We start from the raw sequence: 19,954 nt of genomic DNA on the forward strand, positions 1-19,954 counted from the left end.
ATTTGTATGAAAATTCTGATTCTCTATTAAACATATTACTTTGTGTACTGTATATTTATCCATGGTATTTTTTTACAGTATTTTAAGTCCTTCATTTTCAACCTTCAACCTCATACTGAAAAACCTATCAGAGCATTTTTTTTAACTCTAGCATTGCAATCATCCATGAAAAGAAAAAGACAACAATGAAAATAATTGGTTTATTGTTTTATAATATTCAACGTAGTATTAAATAATAATATTGTGGATCTACCTGCACCACCAGGAATGGCTGTGCACTCCGATTCTGGAATGGCAGTCCCTGCCTCACTTGGTACAGGTGAAGGCTGATGGCTCTTGCAGCTGCTGCTGCTGCTTCCTCCTGGTTCTTTTCTGGGCAGAATTCTCGTTCCGCTCGGCCTCTGTGTCTGCTGAACCCTGCCTGACTGCAAGTCACCAGAAGGGGAGATCGTCTGCTTGACTTTCCCATGAGTTGGGGTTGATAGAGCACCGCCTCATGTTCTTCTGACAGATGTCTTGCAGTTTGGGACGCCCTCTTGTTCTTTGGCCTTTAACCAGCTCGCCATAGAGGAGCTCTTTGGGAATGTAGCCTGCATCCATTCTCATGACATGGCCAAGGCACCTCAGACGTCTCTCACTGAGTGTTGCGGCATGCTGGTCATGTTGGCTCGTTTCAGCACCTTGGTGTTTGGGACCTTGTCCTGCCACTTCATCTGCAGCACGCGCCACAAGCTCCTCAAGTGAATGCCTCGTGTAGCTGCTCCATGTCTCGCTGCCGTAGATGTAATATAATATTTATTACAAAGTTAAGGCAGAAAACCAAAAATAAAAGATTCTGTGTTTATTTCATCTCAACGTTAAGTAAACAGTTTCTTTTTATAATCTCAACAGTTTTTTTTTTATTGTAAGTCTTTGTAAAAGAAACAGAAACCAGAAACAGTTTTAAAATCTTGTAAATCTTGTTTTAGTATGTTGGTCAAATGTGTTTGCTTTTATAATGTTAAATGTCATTTTTTTGCTTTATGAATTTGCTAATCTAATAAATATTGAAATGAAGGAAAATACTCTATTGATTTTTCCACTCCTTTATTTCACAATTATTGTTTGTCTTTGTTATACTTCTTTGTTCACTTCAAAGATTGCTTTATTCATTACTATAGTCCAGGAAAACCTTAAACAAATAAATTTAAGTCTACTTAGTCAGAGATGCATTTTATAGTCAAATCTGAAGACTACAATTAGATACAACGTGATGATGTCATAACAGTGCTCATATACTTTGCCCCAAACTGTTGTTTTCGATTGTCTCATAATTTAAAAGTCTTTTTAAAAACATTGGGTGCATTTTAAACCATATTGAGGTCCACTTACGCAGTTTATGTTTCTTTTTAAATAAAGTTATTGCACATGACCCGGAAGTAAACAGCACGAGGCGCTAGCAGTGTTAGCTTGTTAGCAGGCTAGCAGCGTTAGCTTGTGTTGAGAGGACGGTAGTGTTTTGTTGGGACGTTTGTGAGGTTTCTGGACAGAAAGGACGATACGTGGTTCGTGTGGGAACTCTCAGCATTTTCCAAAGTGTCGTAAATGAGTGAAGAAGTGTTGAACGGAAAGACAACGTGGATTGCTGTGATTGTGAGACTAGCCTTACTAGCAGCAGACGGTCGGACCTGCGGTGAAGCGGTGTTTGTGGCAGTTTGGAGTTGAAGATCGGAGCAGGAACCATGTCTTCAGAACCTCAGAAAGGTTCCGTCAGCGAACAAGTTCCTGCTGCTGAAGAAAGAACCGTGCCTTCCCTTCAGTCTCTGAGAGAGTTGATCAGCGAGCGACTAGCTGCTGCTGCTGAAGAAATCTTCCGACTCTGTGAAGGAACCATCGTCCAGTACGAGCAGGAGCTCTGTCGTCAGCGCAGACTGCTGAATATCAGCTGGAACCCGCAGGTTCAACTCCACCACATAGGTATATGTTCACTTCAACAAAGGAGAGGAGCCCCTTGAGTGGGACGTATCTAAAATCTCAAATTTATTATGCAATTGGAAAGGCCTTAAGGAGCTTTCCAACGACATACAGATCATCCAGATAGAAAGTTATGACACTTTAAGTGTGCAAATTTTGTCCGATTTTTATTTCCCAAATAAACAACAAAGTTGTACAATTTTTGTGACCCAAAACAAGGGCGGGAGGGTTCAAAGTGTCATAACCTTCTTATTCTTTTTCCAATTCAAGAATGGGAGGCATCATTACAAAGCTATTGAAAAGAACTACAATAAACAAATCACATCTTATGTCAAATCTATATTCACTTCCATATGATCAAATAAACACCACTTATGACTAGAATAGAGACAGAATTCAAAGCTAAACAGATGTTTTGGGGCTGAGTTAATCTTCAGCTTGATCTACATCAAGTACAGTGAGGAGCACAGAATCTGGAATCAAGAGGGATAGATGTATATATAAATATAAAATATGAATTACCATGTGGCAGATCTAATTTAAACTGAAGTCAAATGTGAAAACACATGACGAATTAAGTAAAAAAAATAGTGTTAATAGTTTGATGAAATATAAAAAATAATGGGTAAAATACAAAAAAATATTTGTTAAAAGTTCTTGATTATTGTTTATCTGCTGTTATTCTGTCATGAATTTTGCAAGGGATAATAAAAAACAGATATAAAAATAGTCTAGTGTCAAAATTACACATCAACTTAATAACTTTACATTTCGGAAGTTATACTGCACGGATTTAAAAAAAAATGAGAAGCAGGTCAAAGGCAAATTAAATGTGCATTTTTTTTATTTAAGATGGTAGCCTTTTCCTGAAGTCAAAGGTTGACGAAACTCCAGAGGTGGTTGTAGACTTACCCTCGAGACATGTGCGTGAAATTTCATGAAAATTGCTTGAAAAAAATGTTCCTTTTTCCCATATTATGTTTGAACGCGAAATTGCAAAATTTGTACATAAAATTGCCGCCAAACCGTAGGTCGTGTCACCATCCCGTAATGATTTGAAAACTTTGTTTGGAAACCCCGACAAGGTTACATCAGTTTCGCTAGCCGATTGTAGAAAAAAAAAAAACAGAAATGTATTTTTTAACTATTTTTTTTCCTATGGTTTTTTTGCTTACCAAGCCCACATTCCTTTATCGATCTTGTCGTATGATACATGATTTTGTTCAGCGTGGGCCAAGGAATCGCATATTTAATTTTCATGACATTCCAATTGAAATCTTGCGAGCTTGCTAAGATCACAATAGTTTCAAATTTGCCATCGACACGCGGTTCAAAATCTAGAACTTTTAATTCCAACATTTTGTCCACAGTACCTTGCTATGGATTCAAGATTCAAGATTCAAAGGGTTTATTATCATATGCACAGTAAAGAAACGGGTTTCCCTGCACAATGAAATTCTTTCTTTGGTGTCTGCTCCAAATGCCAAATGTATAGAGGAAACAAAACAATTCACTCACATCATACACACAAAAACACAAGATGTCGAGTGGCAGTTGTAAAAGTGCAAATGTGCAAAAGTGACAATGACAATAGCAACAATTAGGATAAGCAAGGGTGCAGTTTGTTTTTTCCAGACTCCAGTCAGCTGTGGATGCCTGAGAAGTTATGATATGGTCGGTAAAAATCGCTAGGATGAGGTTTCGATGTATCTGGTGCTAAAGGTGCTTTTTTTTTTTCAAAATGCAAGATGGTGGCCTTTTCCCAGGGTCAAAGGTCAACGACACTTCTGTGAAGTTTGTAGACTGGAGCTGGCAGCAAGTGTGTGCAATTTCGTGAATATCGCTTAAACAAAAGTCATTTTCCCATATTTTGGAAAAACACAAAAATCGCCAATTCTCAGAGTTTGCCACAAAATGTCCGCCAAGCCGTTGGTCGTGTGGCCATCTGATGATGATTTCAAAACTTTCTTAGTTAAGATATATCCCAGCACGTGTTTTGGTTTTGTAACTGTATTTTGAAATAATGTTTTTTAGGCCCCCTACGCGATTTTAGGCCCATTCATTTTTTCTTATCGGAAAATGTGCACACACCTGGGATAAATTGAAAATGAATTATCCAGAAAAGTCAACGTCACCCCCACAAAGACGATGACATCACTTAGCTGTGATGTCATCGTCTTTGTGGGGGTGACGTTGACCTTTCTGGAAAATTCATTTTCAATTTATCCCAGGTGTGTGCACATTTTGATGACTTTCCGAGTATGCAGTGGGGGTCACATTTTCACTGAAACACACCGAAATCGTTCCAACTGCGAAAACAATATGGTCCTTGCAGTCAGGGACTGCTGCTATAATAAGATCTCTGTCTCTGGTCCCTTGCCAGGGAGGTACTCCAAAAAGCAGGTTTTGCTTGTTACCACAGTAAGTTTTACGCTAAGGAAGTTGATAACCTCAGCTTTCTGTTCCAGAAATGGAGGTATGTTTCAGGGTATGTTAAGTTGCCATAGCAACTTGTGGTCTGAACATAACCTGGTCTGGAGCAGGTTTAGCTGAAAGTTAGTTTATTTTCAGAGAGGTGAAGCAGCATGGTGTGTCCGTTTGAAGATGATTTAGTGGATGAAGAAGCTCAGATAATACTTTTTCCACCGTGAGAGGGTGATAAGACCACATATGGATGTTGGAAAAATAAACTTTTTGACTTTGATCTAACTTATTTGCTTCAGTTAAGATAAATATTTTTTTGTTAAGTCATCTTAAAAGTAACATATAGTTATCAGACAGTTATTTTACTTTCATTCGAATTAATTAAATTAAGTAGGTGTAACTGGTGCTGCTGATAGATCAGCATTGCAAGGAATTGTGGGATCACATTCCATTTGCTTGTGTGGTCGGATTTGGGTTTAAGTGTGGGTTTTTGACCAAATGTTTTTAGTTGTCAAGCGGTTTTACTGTGTTTTGTTGAGTTATTTTATCGTTTTATGTTTTATTCTTTCTGCCCCATTAGTGGGAGGGAGGGAGAGGATAATGAGATTATTTAGCAACACCAGGATTAAAGAATATGTCAAGAGCCGAAGTTAAACTTAAAGTTACAATAAATGTATGCTTGCTTCATGCTGCAAATACACACAGTAACATTCATGTTAATGTTATATAAATGAGAATATCTGCTGCCTCAAACTTAGACATATGAAGGTTCAATAAGTACAATAAATGTAAGAAAAAGATATAATTGAATTGGAGTAATATGACATAAAGTTAGATAAATCTGTAAATTTGAGTTGTAAAAACAGTTATGGAGTTGGATAGACATAAGAAATTAGGTTGAATAAATTTAACTCAAGTACTTGTTACCATCTGAAGTAAATTGTTTAAGTTGGATAAGTTATATATATATGTGTCACAATGAAAATAGAAATAAGATCAGAAACTCGTGTGTTACTTTGTACGTTATTTTTCTCCAAGCAGAAACTCTTTCTTTTGCTGATGCAGCTGTATTACTTTATTGATGGTTTTATAATCTTCATACACCATCATTAAAATCTCTGACTCCATCTCACTAAAGCATAGTGCTCTCTTTTTTTCCACCACGCGTTTCCATGGTGATTCTGGCAAATCGGCGATCCATTGAGAATGTCTTTATGTACTTGACGTGCACACGCATTAATCCAGGGTTACCAAGAACTCATATCGGGTCTTATGGAACCGACATACCCAGAGTAAGCAAGTTAAGACGGATTTCAGCCAGAGTTCAGGGTTAAAGTCAAGGTAGTTTAAACATGTTTCCTGGAATACCCCCCAGTCCTTGAGGACTTTTGTCCATACATTGGAACTTCTTTATCGATGCTTGACAATCCACAATAGTCCTGTAAATATATAAAAGGCTTCTTGTTGTGTTTGTGTCCCTGCAGTCCTCCCCCAGCGTTGGGTGACTGAAGAGAAGGGTCTCTGTAACCAGCAGAGGAACTTCAGAGTGGAACAAGAGGAACCAGAACCTCCACAAACTAAAGATGAGCAGGAGGAACCAGCAACTCCACAGCCTGAAGACAAACTGCAGGAACTAAAACCTCCACAGACTAAAGAAGAATCGGGAGAAATAAGACCTTCCCCGATTAAACAGGAACCAGAGGAACTCTGTATCAGTCAGGATGAAGAGCAGCTTGATCTGAAGCAGGAGACTGATACCTTGATGGAGATTCCTATTTATGAGGAAGATGAGAACAGTGAAGCAGATCTAAACAATCAGCAGAGCTTCAATGTCACTGATAGTCAGGATGAAGAAGGAAACCAACATGAAGAATCAACTACAGATGGAGAGTCAGATCAAGAGAACAGTGATCACATCATTTTTTCAACCCTGAAAATGCCACCTGCAAAAAGACACGCTTATGAAGCACAGTTTAAACTAAAAGCTATCAGCTACGCGGAGGAACATGGGAATCGAGCAGCGGCGAGAGAATTCAAGATTAATGAATCCATGGTTCGCAAGTGGAGGAAGCAGGAAAACAAACTCCAACAAGTTAAAAAGACGCAGCTGAGTTTCCGTGGAAACAAGGCGAGGTGGCCCAAGTTGGAAGATCGTCTCGAGCGATGGGTTCATGGTCAGAGAAAAGCTGGGAGAAACGTTTCTACAGTCACCATTCGACTGAAAGCAGCAGCGCTTGCAGAGGAAATGAAAATTGAACATTTTCGTGGAGGTCCGTCTTGGTGCTTTCGTTTTATGAAACGCCATCATCTTTCCATCCGGGCAAGGACTACGGTGGCGCAGCAACTTCCAACGGATTACAATAAAAGCTGTCCACCTTCCCCTCCTAGTACAGTGAAAATATCACCGACAAACACATCACCACCATCACCAACATGGACGAGATGTCACTCACCTTTCACATCTCGTTGAGTCACACTGTTGTGAGTAGAAGGGGACCGGCACGGTAGCGATACACTCAAGGGACATGAAAGGTCGGCTTTTACTGTTGTGCTTGGCTGCCATGCTAATAGACAGAAACTGTCACCTATGGTGATTTTTAAGAGGAAGACTATACCTAAAGAGAAGTTTCCAGCTGGAGTCATCGTTAAGGCCAATGAAAAGGGCTGGATGGATGAGGAGAAGATGAAAGATTGGCTGAGTGAGGTGTACGTAAAGACGAGTTACGCCACAATTTGTGAATGGATTGTAGATGTTTGGGCTAACGTGTCTGCTTCAACTGTTCTTGGAGCTTTCACAAAAGCTGGCATCATTCATGAGGAGCCGCACGGCAACGAGACGGACTCTGACGATGACGAAAGGGAAGCTGAGGTGTTTGATAGAAATTTAGCCCAGCTGTTCATTTCATATACAGAAGATGAGAACTTTGATGGATTTTTGGATGCTGATTGATGACTGGAAAAAATGAAAAATAAATCACAACTTACTCAGTTTCGCTCCTGCTGCCTTTTTTAAAACACACACTAGTATGCATGTTTTAGCGGTATGTTTTAACCTGCCCGCACCCTAAAACCCGATGTGCTTTTTCTATGTGTCAAATACAGAAAAAGCACCCAGTACTGACACTACGCCCTATAATCCCTATGGTCATGAAAATATGGTATCTGTCATTTTCTTTTCCTACTTTTCTTTAACATATAAAGATGTGTTTTTCTGACACGAAATGAGACTGGTGTACAGTTTTGAAATAATTTTAGATGTTTTTTGATGGTACGCTCCAATTATTCCCTCTATGCCTGGATTTTTTTCACTCCCTTCTTCTGATCTAATTTCTTTGTTAAAATACTCCATCTGGATGTATCAGAAAAAGTCATGATTGGTGATCCTTCAAATATTCAGGAATCCAATACTGAAATCTGATAATCAATGGCAGTAGTGGTTTTAGGCACGGGCAATACAGGATGGCCCGGGGCGCAAAAAGGAAGGGGGGCGGCGCCGGCGGCTCAGCCCTTGTAAAATAATTTATGCACCACTATTGGTTTACTTATGTCACAGAGTTTGTAACAGCCTGAAACCTAGCAGCACCCCCGCCCCACAGCTGTGTGCTTTCTTTCCTGTCTTTGAGAAGTAGACGCATAATGTGTGTGAAGGACAAGGGAAGGGGCGCGAGGAGTAATTCAGGGTAGAACCGCCACTGATCAATGGATTGTTTTTGTGGGATCAGATCCAGAGTTGCTGAAAGTTCTGCTGCCCTCTGCTGGTCAAAGTGTCCAAACAGCAGAGAGGAGATTCTCTGGGATTCATTGGAGTCCAGATTCTCCTGGATGTGAACAGTCTCTGCTTCTGGAACAGAAGAGTCCTTCTCAGAGCAGCATTGAGGATCTGTTCTGTCCGGCTGAGAGCGCTCCCTGCTGGTAGGAGACAGAACCACATCAGCTGCTTTTCTTTGGCCGTTCAGAAACAGTCTGGAGACTCTAAAAAACCTCCACTTCCTGAAGCAAACGGATGCAGAGCATCATGTTTGATCCTCTTCCTTCAGAAACGGCTCCATTGTTCCATCGCTCAGCAGTTTGACTAAAGCAGCTGAGAGTCTTGATGCAAACAGACCTCAGCAGCTCATCCAGAACGCCATGACAGAAGCACATGCAGCAGCACGTGCACGCTCCCAGAGAACAGCAGCTGATCCAAGTCCTGACTTTGAGGTGAGACCTTTCTGTTCTGCTTGGACCACACTTCAACATGAACTTCATTTCCCATCATTCCATCTGTCAGGAGAGAACAGCTGCAATCAGCTTCCTTCAGGAATGACTGCAGGTAGAAGGATCTTTCATTCTTCAGCACCACCAGGACCCACATCCAGCCCATCAACAGCCAGAACATCAGTGACATCAGCGTCTGATCTTCATCACATCATCATCATCAAAGGACCACCTCTACGTTTTTACAATCTGATGGATTTCAGTATTTCTGCAGCTTCTCATTAAGTGGATTGTCAAATATTTTCATGTCCTATTGGTTTCCTTACACCATTTTTTTTGGTGTTCAACTCCTTCTAAAATTCTTCAGCTATTTTAACCATCCAACTAAAAAAATGTTCAGCTTTTTTCAGTTATGACTTTTGGTCCTTCAAATCATTGAACTTTTCAAGATATTCCAAGATTTCCAGGATTTTGCCTCCTTTTAAATATATGGGGAATCCTTGAAAACCTTTGCTTCTTTCTGTGGTGCAGAAGCTCACTGGTTCAATACCCGAAACTGGCATTTTTCACAAAAATGTCTTTTTTGTTATTGTGCTGTTTTCACTTTATTCATGGTCAACTTTGATAATTTCTTTCCTTTTTTTCTTTTTTTGATCAAATTATTACCCTTTAAGTTTAATTTTCTTTCAGCAATATAACATTTATCCCTGTCTTTTCTTCTGGTAATGCAGCTACTTCTAGTTTTTTTAAATGTTGAAAAAGTCTATCCAGTTTTAAAAAGATGAGAGTAATAAAGTTATTGGAAAAACCCTGTCTGCTGCAGGACCTGTGCATGTGTCTAGTGCAGGGGTGGCGAACACGTGGCTCTCGAGCCGCATGCGGCTCTTGGCCAATGACCGTGCAGCTCTTTGCGTCTCATCATATTTTCCATTAACTGTGCCTCATTTCATAATTGTTTCCCTCTTAAATCACACACAAACCATCAGAGGGTATTCAAAATAAATAATAATAAAAGTAACGTGGCCGCCAATCACTTGGGCAGGTTACGCCCAATGCTGAAACACATAGATAAAGATTTGATGTGCTGCAGACTGTTACCCTTACGGTCAAAATGGTGAAATTCAGATTATAATTATATAAATATAATTTTTTTTTTTATTTATTTTTAACTTATCCTGTCCAACAGCTGAGCAGACAGATGAGAACTGAGGGCCTCTTGTGTTGGACATATTTTACTTTAACAATAGGGGTTATTAATCTTCAGACAAACCAGAGGTATGACTGAATAAACCCCTTTTGTAATTGAGGCCAAACTTTATTAATTTCAACCATGTTTGAAAGTCTTTGGTGTTGGACCGGACGCAAAAAGAAAGAAGGGAAGAAGAGAGAGGGATGTTAGAGAGAGGGGGGGGTAGGAGGGTGATAATAGGAGGGGAGGGGGGATAAGACCATGAAGCAGCATAAAGCAACAAGTTTACTGGTTGTTTATCATTACGGTAAGGTTCAAATGTGGTACAAAAAGGGCGGGGCCTGTCCACACACACACTCAAATGTTATCAACACACCTGCTAGCTGCAAAAATGTCCACATGTCAACATGTACACAAAACAGATAGTGTTCACACGCATACTTATGCCTTCAAACCAACTAGTATGAAATATTTCATTCATTCAATCACTCAAACTATTAGTGCAAAGGTGAGCTAACACCTGTGCTCAGGTGAGTGTTTATGTTCTTCTAAAATGGATGGAGGAATGTGAAAAGAAGGAAGGAGAGTGCCCAGCCATCCACACACCAAGACCCCCGCCGCAGCGGCAGCCGGAACCCCCAACGCTACACGGGAGCAGGCAGGGAACAACCGCCCCCCGGGCGACCAAATCCGCCACCCAGACCAGGGCCAGCAGGACCACCGCGAGGCCCCCAGAGCCAAAGAGCAGGGAGGCATGGGGGGAATGAGAGGGCCGCCCCAGCCCAACCAGGAGGGCAGCCCCCCCGCCGTGCCGGGAGAGCCCAACGCAGGGCCCCACCGGAGAAGGGCGGCCACAGCCCCAGACGAGCACCCCATCACCACCCAGGAGTTCCGGGCATCCCCCCGCCCCAACCCCAGGTACAAGCCAGGACCCCCCAAGGGAGACACGCTCCGCACTCCAGGCAGCCACCCACCCCGCCAACGGTTGGTCCAGGGAGGAGCAAGGCAGGGGCCCGCCGCCACCGCCCAGGAAGGGGCCCCCCCCGGGGAAAAAAGGGGCCCACAAGGGGTGTTGTAAACTTGGCCCGACCAGGCTCGGCCAAAGTTGGAAATTTGGCAGGGCCCAGCGCTCACGGGCAAGGGGTAGGGGACAGATGGTCCTAGGTCCCACCTTCCTTGCAAAATGTGTGTGTGTGTATGTGTGTTTGAGAGGGTGTGTGTGTGCATGTGTGTGTGTTTATGTTGGAATGTATATATTGAGGGGGGAGGGGTGTGTGTACTAAGGGGGGTGCAGTTAAAATTGGCGGGTAGGGCACTAAGGGGACATCTCCTGATTACTCACAGTGATGTCCCCTCACCCTCCCCACCAAGGGGCCCTAAATGTCTAAGGTGCAGTTAAAATTGGCGGGTAGGTCTGCTAGGAGGACATCTGCTGCTTGCTGGCAGTGATGTCCAAGCACCCCCCCCCCCCCACCAAGGGCCCTACATGTCTAAGGTGCAAATAAAACCGAAAGAGGGGGGCCAACACAGGATGTTTCTGGAAGAACGGGAAGATTTTTACCTTTTGACTGAACAGCAAGTCGCGATGTTTATTGTTATTATGAGCTTTTCAAAGCAGTAAAATAGTTCATGGGAGAAAAGATCCAAACGGATCCAGGGGAAAATTAAAAACCTTTCCTGATCTGACACAAATTAAATTGTCTTTTTATGAACAAGTTGAAGCTTTTCAAACAAAGTGCACATTGAAAACGGCCATCATCCCACTTTCCTTCTTTGCGGAGCTCACAGCAGAAAGCTGCAATCCAAATGAATAAAGCACAGATCGTGACGCTGCTTGAACGACTGGACAGAAACGACCGCAGATCACTTTTCTCTTTGGAGACTAACTGCCTGAGATCCCAGCTTGTCACTGATGAGGCAGCGAGAGAACCGGAGATGTTTGAGCTGAAATTTCTTTTGTTACGTTTTGGAGAACAGAGAAATACCCGTGTGTAAAAGAGCTGCTCTCAAGCTGCTGTCGATGGTCTCCTCAATACATGTAACACAAAACACGTGAAATCAAGACATCGGTCTGTTCTGACCGACACTCAAGTAAAGGAATCGATCAGAGGCCTTCTATGAGACTGTCGTTGCATCAGCAACTTTCTATGCTGTGGTCTGCTGGTGTGGAGGCATTAGCCCTTCTGCTATCCTAGGCACTTTAACATTGGGAGTTGGGTCATCTAGACCCACTAGACAGTGCTCTGAACCTTTTTTCTTCAATGATTTGTGATCTTCACTGGTGTCCATGGATTACATGAAATCCTCTTCACCTTTATCCACCTTTGTCATGGTAGGGAGAACATGTCAGTGTAAGGGTGGGGTCATCTAAGATAGCACAAGGGTTAGTGAAAGGGACAAAAAGAAACTGGACAAGCTGGTCAAGAGAGCTAGCTCTGTCCTGGGCTGTCCCCTGGACTCAGTAGACTCTGTAGGTGAGAGGAGGATGCTGACCAAGCTGTCCAGCATCCGGAACAACCCCTCCCACCCCCTGTATGCGACGGTGAGGACTATGAGGAGCTCATTCAGCCAGAGACTGCTGCACCCACAGTGCAAAAAAGAGCGTTGCCGGAGGTCCTTCATCCCAACAGCAGTCAGACTATACAATAACACGGTCTAGGACTGCTGAAAACCACTGCTGCTATTTATTGCCTTATTTAATCCGTTATTTATGACCTGTACTTTTACTTCCACCTTGTATTATTTTTATTCTTACTCATCGCTACTTTGTTTTTCGTACTTTCCAACTGCTATTTTTCCTTGTTTTTGGCTGCTGTGAAAATCCAATTTCCCCCCGGGGATCAATAAAGTCCTATCTTATCTTATCTTATCTTACATCTGGCCTGGGGGTTAGCCCCAATGAGTTATATCACTGGAGGAGACATCACGTGATTCCTCATGGGAGGAGAGCACCGCCATCTTGGTGAGGTCAAGTTACTACTGCAGTGCATGCATGTGAACACATTTTTTGCATAATACCAGTTCATTGTTTGGGTTTCAACTGCCAAAATCAGAGAAATGAGTCCATGAAGGAGGAAGGTATATCATTTCACAGGTAAGTATTTTAATTTTTTTCTTTTAATGCTGCAGTGGCTTCATTAATAGAACACATGTTGACATGCATGATGCTGCAGGGCTATTGTTAACATGCTGCATGATGTACGGATAATTTGCTGTCGACATAAATGGACATTTTATTTTGCCAAACCTGTATACAGTATACCAGGCTATTATAGTAATATAGATTTATACATTTCTGACTCAGTGACTGAACTCTTCTTGCAGGTTTCCAAAGGATTCAGACTTAAGGAAAAAGTGGGCCTTAGCAATAAAAAGAGCTAACCCAGATGGATGACTGTGGACTAGCAATACAGTCTGGATATGTTCAGAACATTTGTGGAAACACATTTTGACGAGAGGCCAGACTGTTTGCTTGAAACCCGACACCATAACATCTGTGTTACACGAACTGATCACTAACATGAATCAGTATAAATCTATTGTTTTTCTTTGTTGTCGTTGTTGTTTTTTAGGGAAAATATATTGTTCACTTTTGGACTTCTTTTGAATTTTTTTTTATTATTATTATTATTATTATTAATAGACTTACTTTTATTTTTTATTGACTTACTATTGATTTATTATTATTATTATTGACTTATTGTTGGGTTTTTCTAAATAATTTAAATTACATGTCAAAGAGGTCTAAAACTTCTAAATGTTTAGAAATTATTTTTTAAAATTCTTTGTAATATTTTTTTTATTTGTAAGAAGTCCTGCAACAAATGCATTTTCATTCAAGTTTGAGCTTTTAAGGCTGACTGTTTCTCTTCTTTAACAACATATATGTATAAATATATATAAATGTAAAAATATATATAGTACATAAAAGCTACTTAGACACCACTAACAGCAATAGAAATCATCGTCATGTGGGCGTCGTCGACCTCACCAAGATGGCGTTGCGCTCCGCCACCGTCGGCCAGGCTTCTAAAGCGGGCGTGTCTCCTCCAGTGATATAACTCATTGGTTAGCCCCGCCTTCAGCCCCTAAGATTTTTGTCAAAGTCAGTCATTCAATTTTAAATAAAAAAAATCATATAAAAGCAAGATATTCTAAGATATTCTTTTACTTTCCCCGGCTGGGTCGCCCAGGTGAGGGTGTATGATGATCTAAGACCCGAATACTGGTTACTGAGGATGTGTCCGAGCTGCACCAGTTGGTGTATTTAGTTACTAATGAAGGTAAAAAATAATTTAAGTTGCACACAACTGAAATGTAATGTATTTAATGTGTTTATTGTGAATATGAATCACTTAGACACCAGAAATATGCTCTGTCCAGATGTTTGTGTATTTGTTGGTGTAAGGGTCATTGAAAGAGGAATGTTGAGACACAAAGAAATACCAGTTAAATGATGAATGGTGAAATATTCAGTTATTCAGAGTGAGATAGAAAGAGAGAGAGAGGTGCCTGTGTGTGTGGAGTGGGTATCTGACCTCCAGGGTAGTCGCTGTGTTCACTCTGGCTAAGCTGCATTTTATGTGTGTTTAGGGTGGACACTTTCCTTGAAATAAACAAAAGTACAATACTTGCTGTTCTGTTGTGGGGAGAGGAGTGTTTTATGGAAAATATTACAGCTTTAATTGCGTGTTTGTGTGTGTACGTCTTGGCAGGTCAGTGTGTGGTGTGGCTCTTTGACTCTCACAGTGAAAAAATTTGTCTCTTGGTGTCAAACTTGTTCGCCACCCCTGGTCTAGTGGGTCTAGATGACCCAACTCCCAACGTTAAAGTGCCTAGGATATCACAAGAGTTAAATGACCCACTCTTATGTTATCAATCCCAGCCAGCAATAAAACCAGAATGGATACACTGGGAAGGGAGAACTCCTTTGTCATTGTTTGCGCTGTGACAAACGTGCTTCTCCTTCTGCAGAAGTCCAACAAAAATTCTCATTTCCTGTGTGGTTCCTGTCTTTGTTAACCCTTGTGCTATCTTAGATGACCCCACCCTTACAATGACGTGTTCTCCCTACCATGACAAAGGTGGATAAAGGTGGAAAGATTTCATGTAATCCATGGACACCAGTGAAGATCACAAATCATTGAAGAAAAAAGGTTCAGTGCACTGTCTAGTGGGTCTAGATGACCCAACTCCCAATGTTTAAGTGCCTAGGATAGCACAAGGGTTAAGGAAAAGTCATTACTCTGACAATTATTTGATGTTTGGATATTTATGGTCTCTCAGCATCCATTGACAGCCAGCTCTGCAAACCCTCCTGAAGGACGATGCAGTCACAGTAAAGCTGAAATTCTCTCAGCAGGCCACCCTGCAGATGTTCCAGTCAACAACCAGAAAAGTTCCATCCTCGGCCTCAGTTGCAGCGCTCCATCTCAGGGGCGGGCAGTTACTTTAACCCACATTGGGTTCTAAAAATTCAATAGAAGGGCCAATTCACGGGCAGATGCGTGGAGTGAGAAATAAATAACATGGAATCTGAATGAAAACATTTGGATTAAAACTTTTATTCTAACACAGAATCTTTTAGAGTTTTAAAGTTGTAAAGTGCTGTATGAATAAAGTTTCATGTCATGACGTTCTAGGCGTGAGGACCCAGACGCTGAAACCCAGAAGTAAGACAGGTAAGTGTTTTTGGCGAGAAAAGGATTTATTGTTTCTACAGGGATGGTTGTGGTAATAATTGAAAGAGGTCCGGACTTGAGGACAGCTCGTGGTGTGACTGGAGGGCTTAGTGTGGTTTGTGTGTGCTGTGGAATCTTCTGGCTTCTCTGAGCAGCAGAATGGCAGGAAACGCTGACGTCACTCGTGAGATGATGATGATCCTGAAGTAGAGAGCAAGGATCAGTACAAGGCTGAGAGTAGAGCATGAGAGCATGAGAGCATGAGAGCATGAGAGCATGAGAGCATGAGAGCATGAGAGCATGAGAGCATGAGAGCATGAGAGCATGAGAGCATGAGAGCATGAGAGCATGAGAGCATGAGAGCATGAGAGCATGAGAGCATGAGAGCATGAGAGCATGAGAGCATGAGAGCATGAGAGCATGAGAGCATGAGAGCATAAACTGTAGCCCAGGCTTAGTCACCATAAGGGGTAACGAACTGGCGTTGAAGTGAATAGTGAGGTCTCCTTTTAAGCAGCATGGCAGATAAGGTGAGTGAAGTCAGCTGGTGGCAATCAGGGAGCAGAGCAGGCAGAGCTGGAGGGGGAGGAGTCTGACAGCCACCATGACATTTCATTCATTCATGATCCTTTTAAGAAAATAAATAACATTATTTATTAAATAAAACAATGACCAAATAACACTCTATGATTTTCAAAGACAAAAATTCAGGAAAAATATACTGATACATTTTAAATAAATAAATAGTGGATCCTCTCCCGTCTTCGTCCCACGGAGACTTTGAGGGCTGCAGCTTATCACACTTCTCACAGTTTGCACTAAAACTGAGCACCTGTTCTGTTTCTCATCCAGTAATAATGAAAGCAGATTTCTATGTCATCTGCTGCAGCTACGCATATATCTGCGTTACCTTTTCACTAGAACAGAGTTCCCTCATTTTTTAGAGTTACGTTCTAAAAATAATACACAGAGTCTGGCAGTAAAACTCCTTACTACCTACTTTCTACACTTTTCTCAGACAGACAAGAACATTTTCACCCTTTTCTCTCTTGTTTAAATTCTCAAACCTTCATTAAAATTAGGTCCAGGATCCTAGAATGAAAACAAAGATCTGATCGTGATCAAAGATTTCTGATCTGAGGAGTAAACAGGACCTACTGGCTGCTCCACGTGAGTGATCCTTGTCTGTGAGAACTTATAGCGAGGGGGGGGCTTTGTCTCTGGGTGAGCTGCCAGACTCAGAAGAACTGGGTCTCCCGGTAGAACTGTGTCTCCAAGCAGAGCTCGGACTGCCAGCTCACACACCGGCTTTGGGGGAGAAATGCCGCTCAGTCCTTAGAAACCGTTCAATCAACATGGATTTGTGTTTCCAATTGTGTATATATAAATAAAGGCTGATTTTATTCCCACATATTTACATGCAGCCAAGATGCAGATTGCAGCATTTCACGCATGGTTTTATGTTCATCCAAGGCTAAATGTTGTTAGCGCCTGTTAGTCTTCTCTTGACCCTTCTTCCAGCTCCGTTCCACCACAAAAAAAAAAGCACTGACCACATGGATTAAAAATAAAATGATGAGCGAACAGGGGCTTCATTATGACCATAGAAATAATAAAAGCATGTTTAGAAGATCATCTTGTATATTATCAAGCTGCCAGATAGGTATGTAGGTGGCCGCTCGTTATTTTAGAGAGTACTGCGCATGTGCAAATGATTTACTGACGTGACGCCCCTAAGGACCCTGGGAATTGTGGTTTTGGACTCATTGTCCACTTCATGATGCACTTCTGATTTATTTTCTGCTGTGTAGTTCTGCGTCGTCCGGTTATTGTTTCAGGGGTTGTGGGGTCTTTCTGTGGTTGTGAAGGCTGGCAGTCCTCGTCTGGACAGGTTTCTCATGCTGGCTGAATGTGTTGTGGCTTTTGGCATTTTCTCTGTTGCTGTTTTGTTCTTTGGGAGCTGGATGTGAATCTTGACTATATTTATTTTGATGCTGGCTATATTATTATGGCGGTTCTTCTGTTTATTTTCTTCGTTGTGGTAGCTGCTGGTTAGTCAGAATGTGAATCAGTGTCTCTTGGACCTGTCTCTCCTCTTTTGACAATTTCCCTTTGATTGGTCTCTCCTATGCAGCGTCTATGGCTCATTTTATTCACTCGGCGATCCTCGTGCGTTGCCCCCCCACGTTCTGCATCTGGTTCTGCTCCGCCTGTTTTTCCCCGCTCTGTGTACCCCAGTGGGTCATTCCCTGGCTTCAGGGATTGCGTCGGCCGCATTGGTGAGTGTGTCAGTCTCGTCGCGGCCTTGTTTTCTCGGCTGGACAGTTACTTTGTTATTCTCTCTCTGGTTTGGTTTGGAGGTTTGTGGGGGCTACGTGATGGATTCTTCCGGGGCATCGTTTTCAAATCCGCCACTGAGGGTGGCCCCTAGGAAGTGTTCAGGTTGACGTGACTTGATCTGGACCTGTTAGCGCCTCGCAGTTCATCTTCTGGGCATCAGTGGCCTGGTGCCCCATACGCCTTCTGGATTAGTATATATTTTCTTCAGCTGCCCATGCTGTCTCCACGATTTTCCTCCGAAAGCGATATAAGGCTGAGGATGACTGTTATCGCCGATGTTCTCACTGTTATCGCCGATGTTCTCACTGTTCTGCCTCTATGCCTCTCAGTGGCGTCTTTGGCATTCAGTTGGCGCTCAAAGTGTTTGTCGGTTTACCTTTCAGCTGTCGTGGCAGTCTTAATAATATCAACTTTATTATCAGAAGCCCTGCAATGGATATTTATAGGCGATGGGTCCCCTTCATTTTGCGAGTTATTGATGATTTCTCGGTGGCCAAATTTCCTCTGTATCCCTGTTTTTTTTTTGAATCTGTGGCAAAAACTTTATTTTCAAATCTGGGTTTCCACGTTGTCTATACTGTATGGTCCTCCACCCGTCCGGATTTATTTTTCTTCTATGGATCTGGGTGGTTCATTGATGCCTGTCTCTCCCCATTATGTCATTTCTAGCTTTTGTGCAGCGTATTGTTTATTCATTCTTTGGTTGAATATGATTTGTCAATGATTGGGCCACCTGACATTTGCTGTGGCTTTGGTCTTATGGTCATCCGTTCATCTTGTGTTCTTGTTCTGGGTAGTTCGATCCTGGGCCACATGTTCCAGTTCTGGATTTTCATGTTTTGCGTTTGATCTTTCCCTCTCTATGCTTGGAGTGGTTTGTTATGATGACTGTCGTGTCTTCAGGCTCCCTCCACTTGTTCTTCTGAGGCTGTGCCCTCTGGTTTTGGGGGGAAAGATTTATGAAGAGTGGTTTGTTTGTCCGGCCGCCTGAATTCACAGCTCTAATGGTTTGTAAGGGATCGTGTGGTTAGATCAGATTTGCTTTATTGTCATTGTGCATAGTACAATTTATGAGAGAGAATTCAGCCATGGAGATTATATTGAGGCTGTTTCAATGTGAGATGATAATCTTATGTGTCATCGGTTGACTGGGTAGTGTTTAATAACACCATGAGCAATTTTAACCCTGACCCGAGAAATTATCAGTTAAACTCTCAAGCTTAGTTCAAGAGTTAAATCTTGTGTCCATTAGCCAGTCTTCTATCTGCCCTGCTTAAGCAGATGACACTCGGCTAGAGGCATCTCCTTTAGAGGCTTGTTATTCTCCGCCTCTAAATGCTAAGGTTCAGTCTAGCTAAAATACTTGAAAACCTACAATCCCTCGTGGATCTGAAGTTCTTCTTTTGCAGTATCCAGACGCCCTTGGCTAATTAAAACTTCAATAGTCTGTGCTTTGTTGTCCACCTATTTGAGGACCAATGATATCATAACCGGCCGAGCTGCGATCCATTGCTACGTGGGATGTTGACCTTCCTCATCTACAAATATTCTTGGTCTTTGGTTACCCTTCCATCGCCTGCTCCTCGATGACCTTTTGAAGGTGCGTCCTTCTGGAATTGTCAAAGGTTACTTCTCTTACATTGGTGTACATAAAATTGGTGTTAAGATTTCGTGCAGGTTCTGTATTTCACTATCAATTCACTGCTGGAATTTGTGATTCTAGCGGTTTCTATGGTGCGATGAATCCATAAAGGGACTTTCACTTAATTACCTACTAAATTTCACTTCTCAGAATTGTTCTTTAAAAGCACTGTTACTCCATTTATAATCAAGAATTTAAAACTGAGCGGTTTCTGGGTTATTTCTATATTCTTTGCCGAGACTAATTATGCTTTGTGTTTATCTATGCATCGCATCCTGAGCCTGCGAAACCCTACTTCCCGGTCTGCTTCTCCCCTGTCACCCCTGCATTCCTTGATCTGGTGCTGCAAATAGGTCTGCTCGTCCTGCGGTCTTCCGTCAGACCTTTACACCCTGCACTCCCTGAGAGTAGGCGCCGCTACGACTGCTGCTCTTCAGAAAGGAAGGTGGTCCTCCTCCGCTTTTCAGAGATATGTTAGATTAAATTCTGATGAAATATTAGCGGCTCAAAGAAAAAAATAAGTCTGGT

At 42.0% G+C, this 19,954-nt stretch overlaps 2 protein-coding genes across 3 annotated transcripts in view; both read left to right on the forward strand.

The window, feature by feature from the left end:
* Positions 1–19,954, forward strand: part of LOC101155012 (NACHT, LRR and PYD domains-containing protein 12) — a 211,805-nt gene that overhangs the window by 74,059 nt on the left and 117,792 nt on the right. The gene's annotated exons all lie outside the window — the stretch shown is intronic.
* On the forward strand, positions 1,425–7,365 carry LOC111948674 (uncharacterized). Its single transcript, XM_023962753.2, has 2 exons — positions 1,425–1,956; positions 5,862–7,365. The coding sequence occupies exons 1-2, from the start codon at positions 1,722–1,724 to the stop codon at positions 6,845–6,847; spliced, it is 1,221 nt and encodes a 406-aa protein (XP_023818521.1). The 5' UTR covers positions 1,425–1,721; the 3' UTR covers positions 6,848–7,365.

The sequence above is a fragment of the Oryzias latipes genome, chromosome 2, assembly GCF_053564925.1.
Source record: "Oryzias latipes strain Hd-rR chromosome 2, Olatipes_Hd-rR_3.1".
Classification (NCBI taxonomy): domain Eukaryota; kingdom Metazoa; phylum Chordata; class Actinopteri; order Beloniformes; family Adrianichthyidae; genus Oryzias; species Oryzias latipes.